Source organism: Eleutherodactylus coqui, chromosome 7, assembly GCF_035609145.1.
Source record: "Eleutherodactylus coqui strain aEleCoq1 chromosome 7, aEleCoq1.hap1, whole genome shotgun sequence".
Taxonomy (NCBI): domain Eukaryota; kingdom Metazoa; phylum Chordata; class Amphibia; order Anura; family Eleutherodactylidae; genus Eleutherodactylus; species Eleutherodactylus coqui.
Genome location: NC_089843.1, coordinates 85,072,192 through 85,090,435, shown reverse-complemented (window position 1 = coordinate 85,090,435; position 18,244 = coordinate 85,072,192). Strand labels below are relative to the sequence as shown.

The 18,244-nt window shown below is 40.4% G+C and overlaps 1 protein-coding gene across 2 annotated transcripts in view; it reads right to left on the bottom strand.

Moving 5' to 3' along the window:
* Positions 1–4,051: 4,051 nt before the first annotated feature.
* The window catches only part of MAN2B2 (mannosidase alpha class 2B member 2), a 38,201-nt gene continuing 24,008 nt past the window's right edge, over positions 4,052–18,244 (bottom strand). For both annotated transcript variants that reach the window (XM_066573307.1, XM_066573308.1), the window contains exons 13-19: positions 17,039–17,291; positions 16,775–16,885; positions 16,482–16,674; positions 15,035–15,172; positions 13,837–13,946; positions 8,232–8,349; positions 4,052–4,510 (exon numbers count right to left, since the gene is read on the bottom strand). In XM_066573307.1, the coding sequence (XP_066429404.1) occupies positions 4,422–4,510; positions 8,232–8,349; positions 13,837–13,946; positions 15,035–15,172; positions 16,482–16,674; positions 16,775–16,885; positions 17,039–17,291 (1,012 nt within the window). In that variant the 3' untranslated portion in view covers positions 4,052–4,421. The remainder of the gene's footprint in view (positions 4,511–8,231; positions 8,350–13,836; positions 13,947–15,034; positions 15,173–16,481; positions 16,675–16,774; positions 16,886–17,038; positions 17,292–18,244) is intronic.

Genomic DNA, 18,244 nt, shown 5'->3' with positions numbered 1-18,244 from the left:
AGAAATCCGGGCTGCGGCGTGTACATGCTGCAACCTGTCCATGTAAATGGACAAGAAAACGGGACATTTAGCTGTGACTTGGTCATGGCTTTCTCCCGTTCATACGATTTTCGGGCGCGATGCCAGCGGCCGAAAATCAAAATGCCCATGTGAAAGAGGGATTAGGAATTTATTGCTTTTTTGTAGAAGAATCCAATAAAATTGTCCTAATATGTACTTTTTAACATGACCAAGAACAGAAGCAAACCATTGACTGTAACAAATTTTGGTAATTGAATACCGTAGATTTTCAGGGACTAAGCTGTTGATGGCCTATTCTTAGATGACAAACATTTTACCCTCAGGGCAAGTCATCGATATTTGATCGTCAGGGTCCACCACTCAGGATTCCCGCCAATCAGCTGATTAAAGAGTCCAGATGTGAACTTGATTTGGGTGCTTGGGGAAAGGATTTTGAGGGGACTGCACTCACCCTTGATACGGCCGGTGAGCGCCATCAGGCCTGTGAAATCATATATTCTTCAGTCACATAGCCTGAGAACAGTTCATTCCCATTCAAGTGAATAGAATTGAGCCGTTGTACTAGACACAGCCACTATGGCACTGCGATTGGATTGAAGTGGTGGTGCTACTCACCGAAACGCTGTCTGAGTGGCGAGCCTCCATCCATTAACTATTGATGACCTATCATAATTAGAGGTCAGAATTAGTTTAGTCCTGGAAAATATCTTTAACAGAAAGCAAGAGAAAATTATGTTGTGCCCAGGATTGGCAACCCTGATTTTTTCTTTTTTCTGGACAACTTCATAAAAAAATGTCTGTCTGTCATTTTTGAATGGCAGATTGGGTATCCATACTGAATTCTATGGATTTTAAGTCATACATATTTATAGGTCAGATACTGATATAAACTCATTACTAGCCATTAATGTTAGTTGTAAAAGGATAATACATAATTCATAAAAACCCACTCAACTGCTAAAAATCTAAACCAAAAAAAAAATGTATGGCCGCATCTATTTTTTTTTCCACATACACTGAAAAAAGTGCCTTATTTTTATGGACTATCCAGGAATTTTTGGATGGTTAGGAAACCCGGTTATGTTTGTCTTATGCTGCATACCTTGACATACAGCATATTAGTACAGTTGTGGTTACAGTATTACTGGCACAGGAAGCCACAATAATATGTAGTTACTTTCAGAACCTTAATGCATCAACTGCATACAATTTGACATATCAGGTCTGAGTGGAAACTCTCTAAAAACATCCAAATCAAGCTCACATCAGTCTCAAAATCGGAGATAAGCAGGTACCCCAGAGCTTCTGGATTGTCCATTTTGCAGCAGAATTTATATAGAAGGAGACTGTACTTACCAGTTAATAACAAAATTGTGGTTCTACAGGGGTATAATGTATTCATCCAATGACCTTCTAGAGACAGTACTTTGTTTTGGGGAAAAATATTTTATTTAAAGAAACAGTGTCCTGAATTATTCATTCATTATGTAGCCCCCCCCCCCTCCCCCCCATTGTTTATAAATCAGCTAGTCTTACCTAATTCAGGGTACTTATACACTTTGTGAGAAATAGTCAGTTTAATCACAAAGAATGAATATATATATATATATATATATATATATATATATTTATTTTTTTATTTTTTTACAGGAACGCGGAGTCATTCAGTTCGCTGTGCCAGTAAATGAGAATGACTGAAGCGATTAGAAAATGAGCCAATGATTATTTTTTTTTGCATGCATTAAATGAACGATAAGCAAAGGAATTATCGTTCATTGTCGGCCGTGTCTAATAATGAAGGATTATTGTTCAAATTTGAATGATTCAGCGATTTTTTTGGAAAGATAAGCATTCCATGTGAAAGCACCTTTAGTTTTCCTTTTTTATCTGAAAATTCCCCTTCAGTTGGGTCGTGTTCTCTCATGGTGACCATCCACTAAGCTTTTCTAACTGTAATGTTCTCTAAAGAGAGTCATGCAAAGCAGCAAAGTAAATAAAGCTGCTAGGGACTGGGGTAGGCGTGTTTTTTGTTTAAAAAAGGGGAGGAGCGACCAGGATGGGAAGGCTGTGGAAGGGTTAGGGAAAGAAAAGAAGAGGAAGAGGACAAGCTTATTAGTCGTGGTCCAGGAGAAGAAGGAAGAAGACACCTTCTTGCCCACCTAATTATCTGGGTGGTGGGGGTGTATCGGGACATCGTTGGAGTAATTACAGAGATGGAAGTTGTTACAGCTTGAGCATTGCGGGAGTTTTTACTTTCCATGCCAGCAATGGTCTAGAAGGTGGCTTTTCCAGACCATTTTATGGGGCTCTCTTATGCCTTGTTTTTTGTTTCAATGTTGGACTCAAGTTTTTTTATGAAGCATGGAATGGACTGTTGGTTTTTGAAAGCTTCTTGAAACCTTTAGAAAATTTTACAAATTGAAATCCTTTTGAAACCTTTACATTTTTACAAATTGTTATTAAAATGTTTTAATAATGCTGTGGGCTATTCCATGATAAAAGCCAGCAGAATGGTGTAGGTGGTCATTTATTGGGAAGGGAGCTTTAGTAGGGGGAGTAGAGAGTCCCCCCAGTCTTCCTAGTGTGTTTGGTGGATAGCCTGTACCACACATGCTGTTCTCAAGGGACAGAAACTCCTATCACATTACTACTGATGAATGTGACAGTTATTATGAAGATCACAGCTCATCCTCATGACCGTATACTTATGGTCTCTAGGTTATTTAGGTGAATGTAGAGGTAAGTGATATTTACACTTTTCTCCCAGCAGGCAGAAACGGTATCATCACAGCATTAGCTAGTGGCTATGCATAATAGGATTGTTTGAAACTGAAAGTCACATCAATATTCTGATAAGCATCAGACAGACAGAGACTGCTGACAGGTCAGAGAACCATGCAGCTGTTTGCAGATAACAGCGCTCCTGCTGTCATCTACTTCGAGCAGGAGCCTTCATTTACATGCTAATAAACTCTTAAGTAGCTAATTAGCTACTTAACAGTTTATGCAAAGTGATGACTCAAAACTGTAACTCAAACAGCAGTTTGAGCGTTTATCTTTCAGTGTAAATGGGCCTTTACATAAGGATAATTTCAAAATGCTCTCAGATAGTCATAAACTGTCATTGGGACGAGAATATCCTTTTTCATTTCACTAAAAAGGCTTCAGTAGCAAACTCTTCTGAGGTTACTTTTTAACTTAAGCTCTCAAGGTTAATTCCATCCATTCAGAAGTGATTTCTAATGGCCATGATGTTGACTCCTCCAAGGCTCTGGAGAACTTCTATCCTAGCACCTGAACCATATTACGCCCCTGGAAGAATTAATAACTGCTGGTAATCAGGTAACGTCGACACACTTGTTTCTTTCAGCTAGCTTGGCACCCTTGGATATCCTTTCAGAGCTCTTTGCTATTCCAGGACTGGATTATGATGATCGTATGCCCCCATTACTGCTAAAAACACACATGCAATCTTTGGTTCAATTTTCTGAGCCAAAGCCAGAAGTAGGTCCAGCAGGAAGAAGTATAACATTTTTTAATTCTGAAAAATTAAAAACGTGTCAAAAATATCTCAAATTTTTACCAAAACTGAAACAAAAAAATTAAACAATTGCTATAGCCATTTTAGAAGTCCAAACTTTTAAAATATTGCTTTATTTATCCCAGATGGTGAACACTGTAAAAGAAAAAAAAATGCAATGCCAGAACTGCAATTTTATTATTTTTTGCCCACTTCAAAATCGAAAAGAAAAATTGAATACTAAATGATTGAACATTTATGGTACCCATATCCTTCCTCTGGCTGCTTCTAATGCTGTCTGAACCAATAAAATGACAGGGGTGTGTCCCAGATTACTTCAGATTAGACACTGTGGCTAAACTATAGTCACAGCTCTGTCCTAATAGAGCTGAGCTAAAAAGCAGCCAATGAGCAAGAGCCCAGTAAAAAACAAATAGCAGGTAATCAACTCCTATAAGTTCAGACTTCCAGCTCCTGCCCGGAGGGTCATTTTAAACATAACAAAAAATATTAAGATTTCTAGAGATAAATTTAATTGTAGAAAATGTATTTACATCAACAACTGATGAACAGAATATACAATCCACTGCATTTTTTACAATATAATACATCTGATTGGTCGCTGAAGTATCGGCACAAGAAGTCAATGTGTACATAGGTCCAGGAAGACGGTTGCTTTTATAGTCTTAAGGAAGTAGATAGTGTAAAAAATAAATAAGACCACAAAAAAGCTTCATTCCCATCAGATCATCAGGGGCCAGTCCTACCCAACACTGAAGACCATTTGCTACGTATTTACATCCCCTGTTCTGTTATCCAGGTTGGTATGAAAAAAAGTCATGTACTTCACTGGTTTCTACACAAAGCAAGAAAGTAGTTGTTACTGGAAATATACAAAGAGAGTTCTTATTTCTTTTGGTGTAACAGTAATAGTACAGTCCTCCATGCTTTTCATAGAGATTTTCTCATCTAAAAGAAGAAGAAAAAAACAATTAGCATCTTCAAGTTGAAAGTATTAGCGTCTCCTACCCATCATAGTACAGATTCTGAATCCTTAAAGAGGATGTATGGCCAGATCTGTTTTAGAAATCAAGTTTTTGTGTTAAATGTCTTTAAGAATTATTAGTTAGTTGTTTTAAATTTTCAACGTCAACATTTAAAAAAAAAAGAAAATATTAAAATCCTGAAGTTTTCACACTGACCACGAATAGTTTGACACTTCTTGAATTGCAGTGGAAAGAAAACATTATATCTCGATAAATAAATGTGAAAATGCTTGTTGGTTCTTCATAGTCTCCTACATGCCTTCATGGGTCGCAACTACACTTGGTACACATACTCTTCATGATTCAATGATCCAACGCCATAATACTGGGGGAGGTTGAACAGTTTGATGCTCAAAAGCAACCAATCACAGCACAGCTTTCATTTTACTGGAGCAGAGTTGGACCTGTCACTTCCAATTGCGTTCCGACAAGAGGTCATGTGATATCGCAGCCTCCATTGTCGGTGGCATCATAGGAGAGAGACAGGCTGTCTACTCATTAAAATAATTGGGTAAGGCCCTCTTTCTATTACTGCCAATCAAATGTCTAATTATTTTGCGTGTTCGGATAAGAAATTTAAATAACTGCAGAGAACCAGGAACAACATCAGCCAAAATTCAAAAAGAGAGAAACAGAGCAGAGCAGTGCAACAAGGGCGGCAAGGCTACCTTGGCAAGCTAGTATTATAGAGTATATATAGATAAGTAGGTAAAACAGGAAGCACCATTTACAATAAGTAATGATAACAGCTTACCTCCTCCCCCCTTCCTGCAAAGTGACCTCTGCACAGGACATAAAGCATGCCTAGCAGTGTTGCTCGTCATTATTGGCTGTGTGATAAAAATCGGGCCAAATCAGATCACATCATCCTGATCCAATTTGTTGGGCAAAAATAGTCAAAATATTGGTTCTCTGCTTTGAGCAGGAAGGACAGGTGTGTTGGCTTATCACTGTGCCTTGCTGGAGTTCCAGGTTTGAATCTGACCTTGATTGCAATTAGAACCTGGGACCCCACAGCTGCAGAGCTAGCAATTGGGCTGCTGCCATTACCACCATCTTCTACACTGTTGTTCAAGGAAGCCAAATTAGTGAACCCGATTTTTATTCCTATTCGATTTAATGGAAGTCAGAATCAGAAGTCCAAATTCACAATTATTATTTTTTTGTAAATGGGGTCAATCACTCCCAACCCGATTATTTCAATAATCACTCAACTCTGATGCCCAGATCATTCTCCCATTTATTCAGTTGGTCATCTTCCATCTACTGTGTGAATGGCCCTTGAATTCTACTGTAAAGCATCTCTAACTGCAGCTCAGACAGGATGGCTGCCCCCTTATAATGATGTACAAACAATACAATAACAAAAAATATATATCTACAATGAAACACATACGAATTAGAAAAATGGAATGTGTTTCACTTAATGGTTTTAATTAGTAAAGAAAATGTAGGCAATACATTCCGTTTAACAAAAAATAAATAAAAAATTGTCAATTCACTAGAAGAAACCTGAACACAAACTTCTCATTCTTATTTCCGTACATATGTATTACACAGTTAGTAGAAAGCCAAACAGCTGTACTGGGCTATCTCCGGCAGTCCCATTAAACAGACAGAAATTTGCTTAGTGTTTGTAGCATATATTATGGAATGAGATGTCATTATGGCAGAGACTCTAAGGAATTCACTATTCAGTGCCAGGCATAACTGTCATAGTTGATGAGGTGTGTGCATGATTTGCTCCTTGTGTTTTAAGTGCAGAAGAGAAGAATAGATGTTGTCATGTCAAGACTCGGCGGCAGGAAACCACTAATTAAGTTCTGCTTACGTTCCCTTCGAGCTTAGAGTATAATTCAGTAAATGCCAGGGGATGGTTATGGGTAATGAAAAGTTCTGCAACACTCCTGTATATTCTGTTTCAATTTCTCAGTATTTCCAAGTTCTCATTTTACTCTCCATTTGTGGAACCATCTTATTTCCATCAAGAGGGTAAAATCCATACAGGGCTTTAAGGGGTTGTACCCAGATTATAAATTACCTCCTATCCACAAGATAGGGGATAGGTTGTTGATCGTTGGGGTCTCACTACTGAGAGCTCTGCTGATCTCGAGAACAGGGGTCCTGTGTCTCCAGTCCTCCTCACTGCGAGGAGGGGGACAAGGGACCCCCATTCTCAAGATCAGCTGGGTTCTCAGCAGTGAGACCCCCCCCCAACAATCAGGAAGTTATCCCCCTGTTCTGTGGATAGGAGATAAATTGTAATCTTCATACAAAGGCTTTAAAGCTCTCACATGCATTTGCTACCATTTTATCCAGTGCATTCAATCAGCAGCACAAATTTCTCTCCTGTCCAAAGAATTTGTTACAATGTATCCGTGTGGGTAAATGTTTGAAGCCCAGGCTGTTTAGCTCACAGAGATTTGCTTAGACAGAATGTTAAATCAGGCAAACTCCCAGCAGTCAGAAGTAGGTGATATATACAGGATTACAGCCTCTGTGGGTAGATTAGGATGCGTTTTATGGTTTAAAGGTGTTTTATTAAAGAACTGAAGGATACAATGAGAAATGGTTTTACATTCAAAATATGTTTTACAGCAGAATGATACATTTCCTTTGTTTTAACTCAAACTGATTAGTTTATATAGATTAAAACACAAGAATTAGAGATGAGCGAGCATACTCGCTAAGGCAAACTACTCGAGCGAGTAGTGCCTTATGCGAGTACCTGCCCGCTCGTCTCTAAAGATTCAGGTGCCGGCGGGGGGCAGGGAGCGGCAAAGAGCGGGGATAACGGAGGGGAGATCTCTCGCTACCCCCTGCTCACCGCTGCAACTCACTTCTCCCCCACCGGCAGCCGAATCTTTAGAGACGGGCAGGTACTTGCATAAGGCACTACTCGCTCAAGTAGTTTGCCTTATCGAGTATGCTCGCTCATCTCTAATATAAACCGTAATAGGAAAACTAGGTCTGCAGTCTCCAGCCAAAAGGCCCTAAGCTACGTATTGTAATGATTTTATTAAGTGTTATGAAATTACAACACCAGATGCCAACCACGTGTTTATGAATGCATTTTAGACACTTTTTTACCATGTCTGACAAAGGGGCATGTCTTTATGTAAAGGGGGTGTGGCCTTAGATTAGACAGTCTAAAAATTCAACAGATTTGTCGTTCAGCAAAGCCATAAAGCTGATACATTTAAAGACAGTCGATTTTAAGTTTCACTGCCTAATTATTAGATATTAGTAAATCTGTACCATAGTTTCCATTCAATGAAAGCAAAGGAAGCTCTTGAAATACTGTGGAATCTAAACTTAGGGCTAATTCCCATGGATGGATTTCTGCCATGTTTCACGCAGTGGAAATCCGTGGCGTTATTGTTTTCTTGCAAAACACAAACATAACCTCTAATATATCTACACCTTTGCACTACTGATGAGGTATAGTGAACAGCTCTTTGATCTCAGGAAATAGGGGGCTTCAAAAGAAGGAGTGGATGGGTGGAAGTGTGCATAACCACCATTTCCAGATAACATCCTCCAAGTCTATAATATCTGCATTTACAGTATATACAAGTAGTACAATAATAAAGGTATAAAAGCTGTAATAATCAAATGCTACCCAATAAAATGTATCTACCTACCATTATCTTTCCTTTGCGTGGACTTCCACTTCCATCGCTCCATGGTAGGCAGATCCCAGGTTCCAGTAATTGAACGTTCCTCCACTAACCTCACAGTTCCAAGTCCTCTGAGAAGAGCCTAACAGAACACAATAGTTAGCATGCAAGTCAGAATGGTGTTGTGATAAGTAAACAAAATGAGTCAGCCATGCTAGATTACATAAGAAGGGGTTGTCCAGTCTAGAAAACATATATTTTATACACCCTATAGCAGAATTTGTCTAAACTTAGGGCTAATCCCCATGGACAGATTTCTGCCGCGTTTCATGCGGCGGAAATCTGCGGTGTTATCCCGCAGCTATTAGGTTCTACTGAACTGTCCACAGTGGCATATGGTCATCCATGTTTTAACTCCCAAAAGTATATGCAAATGTAGCTTTTAATGTACCCATACGCTATAGTGGGTTAAATATAGTCACACAATGCATACATCTGACTATGTTTACCAAGGCATATGTTGGTGCGTTTTTATTGCAGGATTGAAAATCATAGCCTAATATGTTTTTCTGTCCCACAAAAACAAACGTATGGAACAAACATAGTTTCCATAAACTTAATGTATACATTTCTGTGATTTGGGGGAAAAAAAAACGTGCAATGGCAGTGGGTTAGGAAAGTCTTCAGACCTTTTCGAGTTTTCTTTTAGATTTTATGTTGTGGCCTTGTGCAAAAAAATATAAAAATCAAGTTCAGCCCATTTTGTACTCAATACCCAATAATGACAAGGTGAAAGCAGGTGATTAGTTTTTATTTATTTACAAAGATTTCTAACATTTTAACCTGTTTAGGACCAGGCACTGTAAATTTACGGCGCCTGGTCCTGGGCTTAAAGCTTAGCCGTATGTAAAATTACGGCGGCGCTTTAAGCCTCCTGCCTCTGCAATCAATCAGAGACAGGACGGGTTATCAGCTGTTCCTGATAGTTGATAACCTGGAGGAGAAGGGGGTCGGGGGGGGGGGGGGTTAACCCTTTCTGCTTCCCTGAGTACTAGAAAGTGAAGTGTAACTTTCACTACAGGAGCCCGGGGGGTTCATGTGAGCGCCAGAGTTCCCTGCTACAGCAGAGCTGGAGGGTCATACTAGACCCTGGCCAGCTCTGCCAGTGACTAATGTCACTACAAGGGTTGCTTTCCACTGTAACTGGGGCTCCTATGGATGCCCCGGCTACAGTGGGAAACTGTCAAATAAAAAAAAACAAAACATGTGAATGTCCCCCAGAGGTCTTACTTGACGTCTTGGGGGACATAGATAGAAAAAAAACATATAATTACATACATCGGAAAACAAAATCCCAGAACAATATATACATAAGAAACAAAATAACCCAAAACTGACGCCAACCTAAAACGTCGCTATAAGCACCCTGTAATCCAAAACCATACATATTATATATCAAAACATCCGAAACAACATGAGGAACCCGTTCCTATACTTTTTGGCAGCGATAAAGCCTCCAGTCTTCTTGGATAATAATCTTTATTTGTATAGTGCCAACTTATTTCGCAGCACTTTCAAGTGGATATGACACCACAAGGTTTGAACACCTGGATTTGGGAATTTTCTGTGATTCCTTTCCTCAAATCCTCGAATGAGCGAGTACACTCGGATAAGGCAGTTACTCGAGCGAGCATCGCTCTTCTCGGGTAACTGCATTCTCGTCAGAGCTAAAATTGCTGAGATTTCTAATATTCTGTTTTCACTTTGTTATTATGAGGTTTTGCGTGCAGAATGAAAAGCTTGACAGTTTTTTTTAAGTTTGCACAAGGCCATGGCATACCAAAATGTAAAAAAAGTGAGAGAGTCTGGTGACTTTCCAGACCCGCTATACAAAAAAAAACTAAAAACTTTAGTTAAAAAAATGTCGACAGTAAGAAAAGCATATGGTTTTCATTAAAAAAATGGATAAAAGCATTTCAAAATGTATACTGCACAGACTCTTAAAAACTTAAAAGTATGCTTACATTCCACGTGTTTTACACTTTTTTCATGCATGTTTCTCCCATACCTGAAAGTTTCAGTGTGGACAGACCTTTAGTGAATATAGGAGGATTCTCGGTCCAGGAGAGCAGCTACATAGAGCGTCTCTCCCACTGCAGGAGCTGTCCTATATAGCACAGACAGCCCATATATATGGATAAGCACTGTGTAATACTGAATTTTCCCTGTGGTGGCGCTGCAGGTAATGTGAGCAGCTGCTGACAGGTTTCCCCACAGATTATAGCCAATCACTAGGAGGACACTTTGTGGTCAGTTTATCTTCAACAGACATGTGCATGAGGAAAAAAAATGATGTGACAAGTACCTTTGTGCTTTTAAGTTGAGGCTCAAGAATTTTTACACCTCCTATAAGGCATTTAGTGGCCACTTCTGTAATATTAGGTTGTTTTCCCTTGTACTTCCAATGGTGGAGATTTTTGAAAACTTCCAGAAAATTAACTTCTAGGAGATTTTAGCCCATATGGTGATGGTTAAATTGTACATACGTTTTCCACAAGTAATGCCGACAAATGTGGCGGGTGAATAACAACCATCTGCCATGTTAACAAATCAATCTGTGACATGACAGCAGATATGCATGGCTGTAAGTAAGCAGCTTGCGTAAAAAAGCAAAAATACAGAATCAGGTCCCCTCGAGAGAAAGCCAAGACTGGTTCAGTCAAGACTTGAACCCGATAGAGATATTATGTCAAGAATTAAAATAGTAGTTCATTCCAAAAAGCTTATGAATGCGTCAGAATTAAAGGGATAGTACCCTCATCATGTGCCCTAAAACGGTCAGGGACACTCCCTTCTCAGGTTTCCCTCCTTTCTCCGAAAGGAAAGTTGCTGCAAAAAGCTTCTCTCGGTTTTGGCAAAATGAAAGTGAATAAATGCATGTCTGGAACTAGGGAGACCAACCCATTTCAGTCACGTAAGCAGCTTTGTCACTGGGATGCAAGACATCCATAAAGTGACAGGAGTACTGGTAAGCAGGAGTGTAATTTTAACACAAAGGGGCCAGACGCTAAGTAAGGGTCCATTCAGGTGAAAAACATAAAAATGCTATGTAGCTACACTATGCGAGTTCTCCTAGGAGCTGGAGATTTCATACATAGCACTGTACTCTACATCTATACTGCCATTTACATAGTAGCATAGTATGTAAGACACATGTCCATCCAGTTCAGCCTATAAGCCCCCAATGCTGATCCAGAGGAAGGCAAAAAAGAAAAAAAACAATGTGGTAGAAGCCAATTTGCCTAATTTAGAGAAAAACTTCCTTCCTGACTCTGGCAATCGGAATAATTCCCAGATCAACAACCCTTCTGAAGTATTATTCCAGTTCATTTTGCTGTCAAATAGGTGGTGGCCCGTCCCCAACTTTTCTATGCAGCACCTTGAATTCTAGTTATGCCCCATGCTGGTAATACTACCGTGTTTTCCCCCAAAATAAGACACAGTGGTTTATTTTCAGGGGGTGCCTTAAACTTACCCAGCTGCCGGTGTCTGTGTCCCTCGCGCCGCTCCCCGCGCTGCTGCAGGCTGTAGTCCTCAGCGCTGACAGGATTCTCGTCTCCTGGTGACGGGGCTTTGAATACCCTGCCCACGGTAAGTGCTGCAATTGGTTCGTCGAGCGCCGGCTCCGATTGTCTGGCGCTCGATCCAATCACAGCACTTACCAGAGGTGCGGTACTCAAAGCCCCGTCACCAGGCAAAGAGAATCCGGTCAGTACTAAGGATTGCAGCCTGCAGCAGAGCGGGGACCAGCGCGAGGGACACAGACGCCGGCGGGTAGGTGAGTATAAGCAATAAGGTAAAAAAGCAATATTCACCTAGCCGCTGGCATCTGTGTCCCTCGCGCTGCTCTCTGGCACTGTGGCAGGCTGCACTCCTCAGCGCTGACAGGATTCTCTTCTGGTGATGGGGCTTTTAATACCCTGCCTCCGGTAAGCGCTGTGATTGGATCGAGCTCCAGCCAATCAGAGCTGGCGCTGAATAAACAAATCATAGCCATTCAGTGATGTCATTCACTGAATGGCTGTGAATGATCGAGAAACAGCTATGATTGGCTGTCGCTCGATCCAATCACAGTGCTCTCTTACCGTAGGCGGGGTATTCAAAGCCCAGTCACCAGAAGAGAATCCGGTCAGCGCTGAGTATAATGACTGCCTACAGCACAATTGCCAACAGTCTAATTTTTTATGAGACTGCCCTATTAATTGGGCTACAAATGGAGCATGGTTTATGCAAAGGTGCATTAAAGGAGCATTTTTAGAACTTGGGGTGGGAGGGTTCAAGGTTGGGTGGGGCTTACGAACATCTTGTGATTTGGAAATGAAAATATTGGTAAGAATGCTATGGAGTGTTTTATAGCAGCGATTAGCCAGCATCTGTAGACAGTCATAACCATCAGCCCATAGCTTGCTGACAGATACTGGCAATTACTATTACTTTATTGTTTAGAGTTTTTCCCCAAAAGTAGACGTAATAATTATTCCTCAGTGAGAAAGGGACTAATATATAGAACTACATAGATTTTCTTGTGAAATGTATTAGAAATCCTCTGACAAGAGAAAAAAAACAAAACAAAAAAACATTTGCAATTTTGCACTGTAGACTCCTTCTGCTGTTGTTGCAGATTTTAGAGACAGGTCTGCAGATTGAAGGACATGTTCACTGGATAACGGCCTGTCGTATTTCCATAGTTTACATGTGCAGTAATTAAGACTGACAAGTCTCCTTCTGCCTTCACTTTCACCAGGTTTTCTTACGATCTGTTCACATTTTGCCTTCTGTTGGAGGTACATGTTGGGGATTGATAGTAATACCTGACTTAGGCACAATGTCCACAGGCAGATCTGAATTGCGGAATCCACACGAGACACCCGAGCGGACGATCCGCAGTTCAAGCCGCCCACAGGGAAGCATGGGGCATCTGCAATTCAATTAACACCTGCGAATTTGATTTGCGGATGCCATGCATGGAAAAGAAAATCGCTGCATGCTCCATTTTACCGCGGATTCCGCACGGATGGGCTCCATTGTTCTCTATCGTAGTGAGCAATCCGCAATTCAATTGCGGATCTATAGGCAGATACCTCTCTGTTTGCTTGGAGACCAAGCAGGGAGGTGGAAGGCAGGCACTTTGGGCTTGTGATTTTTTTTTCTGCGCGGACGATCCGCAAAACTTAGGATAATCATTCAATTTAAATGCGAGTGAACGATGGATGACAATTGTGCACTTTTCGTTTGTTGTTCACTTTCCGCCGTCATAAAATCATTGTTGGCTCGTTGGCTTCTTGTTATGTTCAAACACTGATCGGTCAGTGCTTCACGTCCCTATGTAAAACACTGAACAATGAGTTAACGAGAATGCCCAACGATGATTTGCCCATCTAAACAGGCTGCGCAAGCGCGAATAAGTTGGTGATGATGTCACCAGTTTATCTGCTCAGGCAAACAAGAATCGTGAGGAGCATTAACCATATAGTGCTAAAAAAGGAGCATTGACATAAACCATCCGGCATATACCAAAAGTAGACTTGCGAGCTGAAGAAATTCTTAAAAGGGCGATGCCACTAAATACCTTGATATTTATCGTAGCTGGTTTGGAGAGGATGGGATCTTCATCAACTTCATATAGGTGCTGTATTCTTAACAGTACCCGGCTAAAATCTGCATCCCCTCGAGTTTTAGCTTTATAATAAAAAAAAGGCAATATTTTAATATTTTGTAGACGAAATTACACTAATTATGTTGAATTGAGTTTTCCAATTTTATAAACATTTTAAAGCAAAATACATTTAAAGGCAATTCCATCCCAAATTTAAATATAATCATGCAAAAAATAGCAGACACCCCTAAATGTAGGACCATTCGGGAGGGGAGGTGGTGGGGCCAGTCATGTGCAGCCTATGGGAAATTTATGAACGAATGACATTTTAGAAATACTAAAAACAACAGCCAACTTTTCAAATACTCTTCTAAAGGTAAACTGTATGTCATCAGTAGATGAGGTGACACAGGACTGCTTTCTAAGGTAAATATTAAAGTCATTGTCTATAGATGTGTGTCACGGAGCTCCGCTGCATCAGCCACCTTGGCTCACCTGCTGCTGACACAGTTGGTTACCGTTCATGCTCCTCTTCTCCATGTGACAGATGCGCATCCTTTCCAGTTCCCAGTGACTAGCCTCTGCCCGAGGGCATGGCATGCTTTCACTGCCATAGTTAAAGGGCCAGTGCAGATTCTGCTAATCTTTCCCTAACCTATCCCCACACAGCCCTGGCTACACTACGCATTCGCCTGCTAAGGAGGCTGCCTAAGCAAATTCGTTCTACGTGTTGCTAAAGCCTGATCTATTATTTGTGTGTTCTCCTGGTTTTCTGAATTCTGCTTGTTCCTAAAATTCCCCATGCCTGGCCTTGGCTACATTTATAAAATTTCTGACAGCTGTTTGCCCCGACGCGATTGTTTATCATATTGAACCTGTTCTGCCAACCCTGACCTCTTGCCCGATTCCTGTACTGAAGTTTATGCTGTTGGCACTGATCTCAGTTAAGTCTCCTGGTGACACCTCTGTTCACACCCTCAAGTACTGCGCCAGTGGCCACATAAGAGACTACTTCTACAAGTAATGTCTGGGCACCCCGCAGTGAACACCAAATCCCAATTGGTGGGGTGAAAGTCAAACCCAAAGTCAAATAGGTGTGTGTCCACATCCTCTGGCTGACAATATGCATGACTAAAGAGATGCTGAGTGTTAACATTCATTAGAAACATACCTTCATGTAGGTTCCTCATATGCTCTGTGTGGTTTGAAGAATATCTCCATCCAGGAATACTTAGGATCTGAAGGTGAATATTGGGTGGTAAAGTAACTGGATCATCATCCACCATTCGATTCTCAGCTTTTTCACGTCCTGACAAACAATGATGAATACATAAGCTCTTTAGACGAGCGGGTGTGAATAGTTTCCCATAACAACAAAGAAAAAAAAAATCTATCCATCTTGTTTGGTACTATGGCTCTATTTACCTATTGGCACAGTAGACTATAAGTGGCACTGAGGGAATTGTGCCTGGTAGAGGAAAATTTATTAAATACAACTGGGAATATATATGTAAATCAGATACTCAGTGATGTGGGAATGAAAGAAGGACATGAGAATGACTGCAGAGGGCGTTAGATGAGATTTCTCTTATGTGGTCAGGAGTGCATCACAAAGTTCTGCTTCACCCGTGCCCCACAGGAGGAAGGCAGTCCTTAGAGCAGGAAACATTTGTAAAACCAACATATCTTTGCCATGTCCATTTTATTAAAAATGTGAATTCCCCATAAAATAACAATGTTGCAGCATTTATTTTGGAACTCTGCATTGTACTACTCCTCTGTTATTCATCATGGAAATGTGTGATTAAAGGAGTTTTCTGGGCAAAAATCATTGAGGACTTATCCTCAGAATAGGTAATCAATAATTAAATCGTTGGCGTCATGGGGGGGTGGGAGCGAAAATACCATAGCTGGCTTCACTCCCATTAAAGTCAATGGGAGCTGAAGCGGTTTTTACACTCCGCATACAACCCCAATGTTGGATGTGGAAGTGTAATAGCTGGGTTCAGCTCCCATTGTTTTCAAAGGGAGTGAAACCAGGTGTCGAACTTCCACTCCGATTCCCTTTTGAGGATGTCCAGACCCACTACACTGGCAGTGTGCCAGGTGATCCGCTCATAACGGGGAATTCCACGCGGTGCTTCCCCGGTAATAAACTACTGATTACCAATCATGTGGATAGGTCATCAATAGTTTTTGCCAAAGAGATCCCTTTAAATTGACAACTGTGTGTTACGTTTCCACTTGCCAAAAAAAAGGTATCCTTAAACAGTTTGACACTGTCCAATCAGTGCTAGAACAAATTATTGACAACGAGGAGTAACAGAGGAACGGCACAATGCAGAGTTCTAAGAAAAGATACTCCATAATGGTTATTGTACGGAAAATACAAGTATATATTAAAATAGATATATCAGGAGATCTGACGGGTCTTCTTTAAGATGTGGTCTACTTAATAGTTTACATCTAAGACACCCAACATTGCTAAGATATACGTAAATATGGTAAGGTTTGCACCAGTTTTGTAGATCCTTTAGATTTTGTAAATCTTTTGTCCATTATTAATAGACAACTTCTGAGAAAATGCTGATTTGGGTGCCAAGTAAGAAAAAAGTTACCTGTAAGTGGACCTAACATCACCAATGGTTTATGCTCCAAACACAGCCCCAGCCTCTGGTGCAAAGAATCTGTGACTTCTTTGGATCCTACTATGAGCCAGATGGTGGGCCTGACTACTGATGTATCATCCAATGTAAGATTGTAATTCAGGTCCCATTCCATATTGTTCCACAATCTTCTATGCAACATAATCTAAACAACAAATAGAATGAATAACGTTACTATTAACCCCACCAATAGGGAGTCCAGTAAGGGGTATTTAGTGCTTGCTTCATTGAGTTTTCCACAACACCTCCACTTGGCCATTGTCTAGACTGGAGACTCCATGTGACCGTTCAGCTAGCAGGAGAAGTCTTGTCTTGTCATCTTCAATATATGCTGTACGAACCATTGGGTAATAGTTCTGAAAAAATCCAAAAACTTTGATGTCAAATTCCCACATTGTTACATTCATAAGTCATCTTTCACTTCTGTATAGTCATGGTTGACCTGACATTAATAAAGGGCCAAGATCATAAGAACTGAGCTTGTATGCTCACTGTATCAACTGTCTTACCCTTGCAACTGTATTACTATAGCAAGTCTTGAATTCTCTTGCTTGCATCTGGTATGCATTGTTATCGGTGTAAATCCTCTTATTGGTCTGAAGATTAGTTTTGATTCTGATTATAGCTTCACGGTTGAGCTCCAGAGGGCCAACTCTGTACTGTTGCTCTATGGGTCTGCATGCCAGAGTCTTGTCATAGCCATCGGGGACATGGTAGAGTCTGGAGAATGTTGCGTAGATGTAATTTTGCTGGCTACCATCTCTGTAATCATAACAAGATACCAGTTATACAAGCAATTATCAAGAGTGAACATACCAAAGAGGCAGCCCATCTGTCTACCATGTGGCCCTTGGAGAGGGAAGGGGGCAGCCTTGGTCAGTCCCATGCGCTTTACTAATTGTATCACACTGTGTAGGACTAATGTACAATAATGTCAAGCTGTAGAGTAGGTCACAAAGATGGTGCATACAAAGATTTAATTTTTTTTATTAAAAAAGAAAAAAAAAAAAAGATCTTTCCGGTGAGCATGTAAAAAATAATCAGTAAATTTTACAGAATTTTACAACGAAACATTTGGTTTACAAGGATAATGAAATTCTAAGAATGTAAATGATCAGCAGATCTTTCTCAATATAATAAAACAGAAGCAAACGTGGTATTAAACGGCAAAACTTTATACGCAGTGCTAGATTTAACCCTGTGGAGGCTCCAGGCAGTCAAAATCTCAGGGCCTGCCCCCTGGAAACATGAGAATACGTTTTTCATTTTACCAGCCAATCATTTTAATGATCCAAGGTTCTGGAGGTTCCTCATGCACGTGCTCCAGTGGGATAACACTGAACTGAGTTGGGTAGTGTGCACAGCAAGCACTAGAAGGAGATGATCATCCCTAATGTACATTACACGTACGTAGGTCGCAACACAATTTTTTTACAAACTGACAGCTGACAGAAAATGAGCTTTTAAGAGACAAACTGTACTAAGAGCTTCATATCTATGGTTTATGTACTTTAGGTAGTTAATGGGTACATAACATTAATGCAGTATTTTTTCTATAGAGTCTTTAAAATATTTTGTTTTTATTTTAGTTAATTCATTTTTTCTATCTTTTGTAAACAATCTAAGAAAGCCTGATGGTAATCTCCTTTAAGATTAAATCAAAATTATTTTGATTGGTTGTCATGGAGCCTCTAAAAGGTGCTGGACCCATAGGC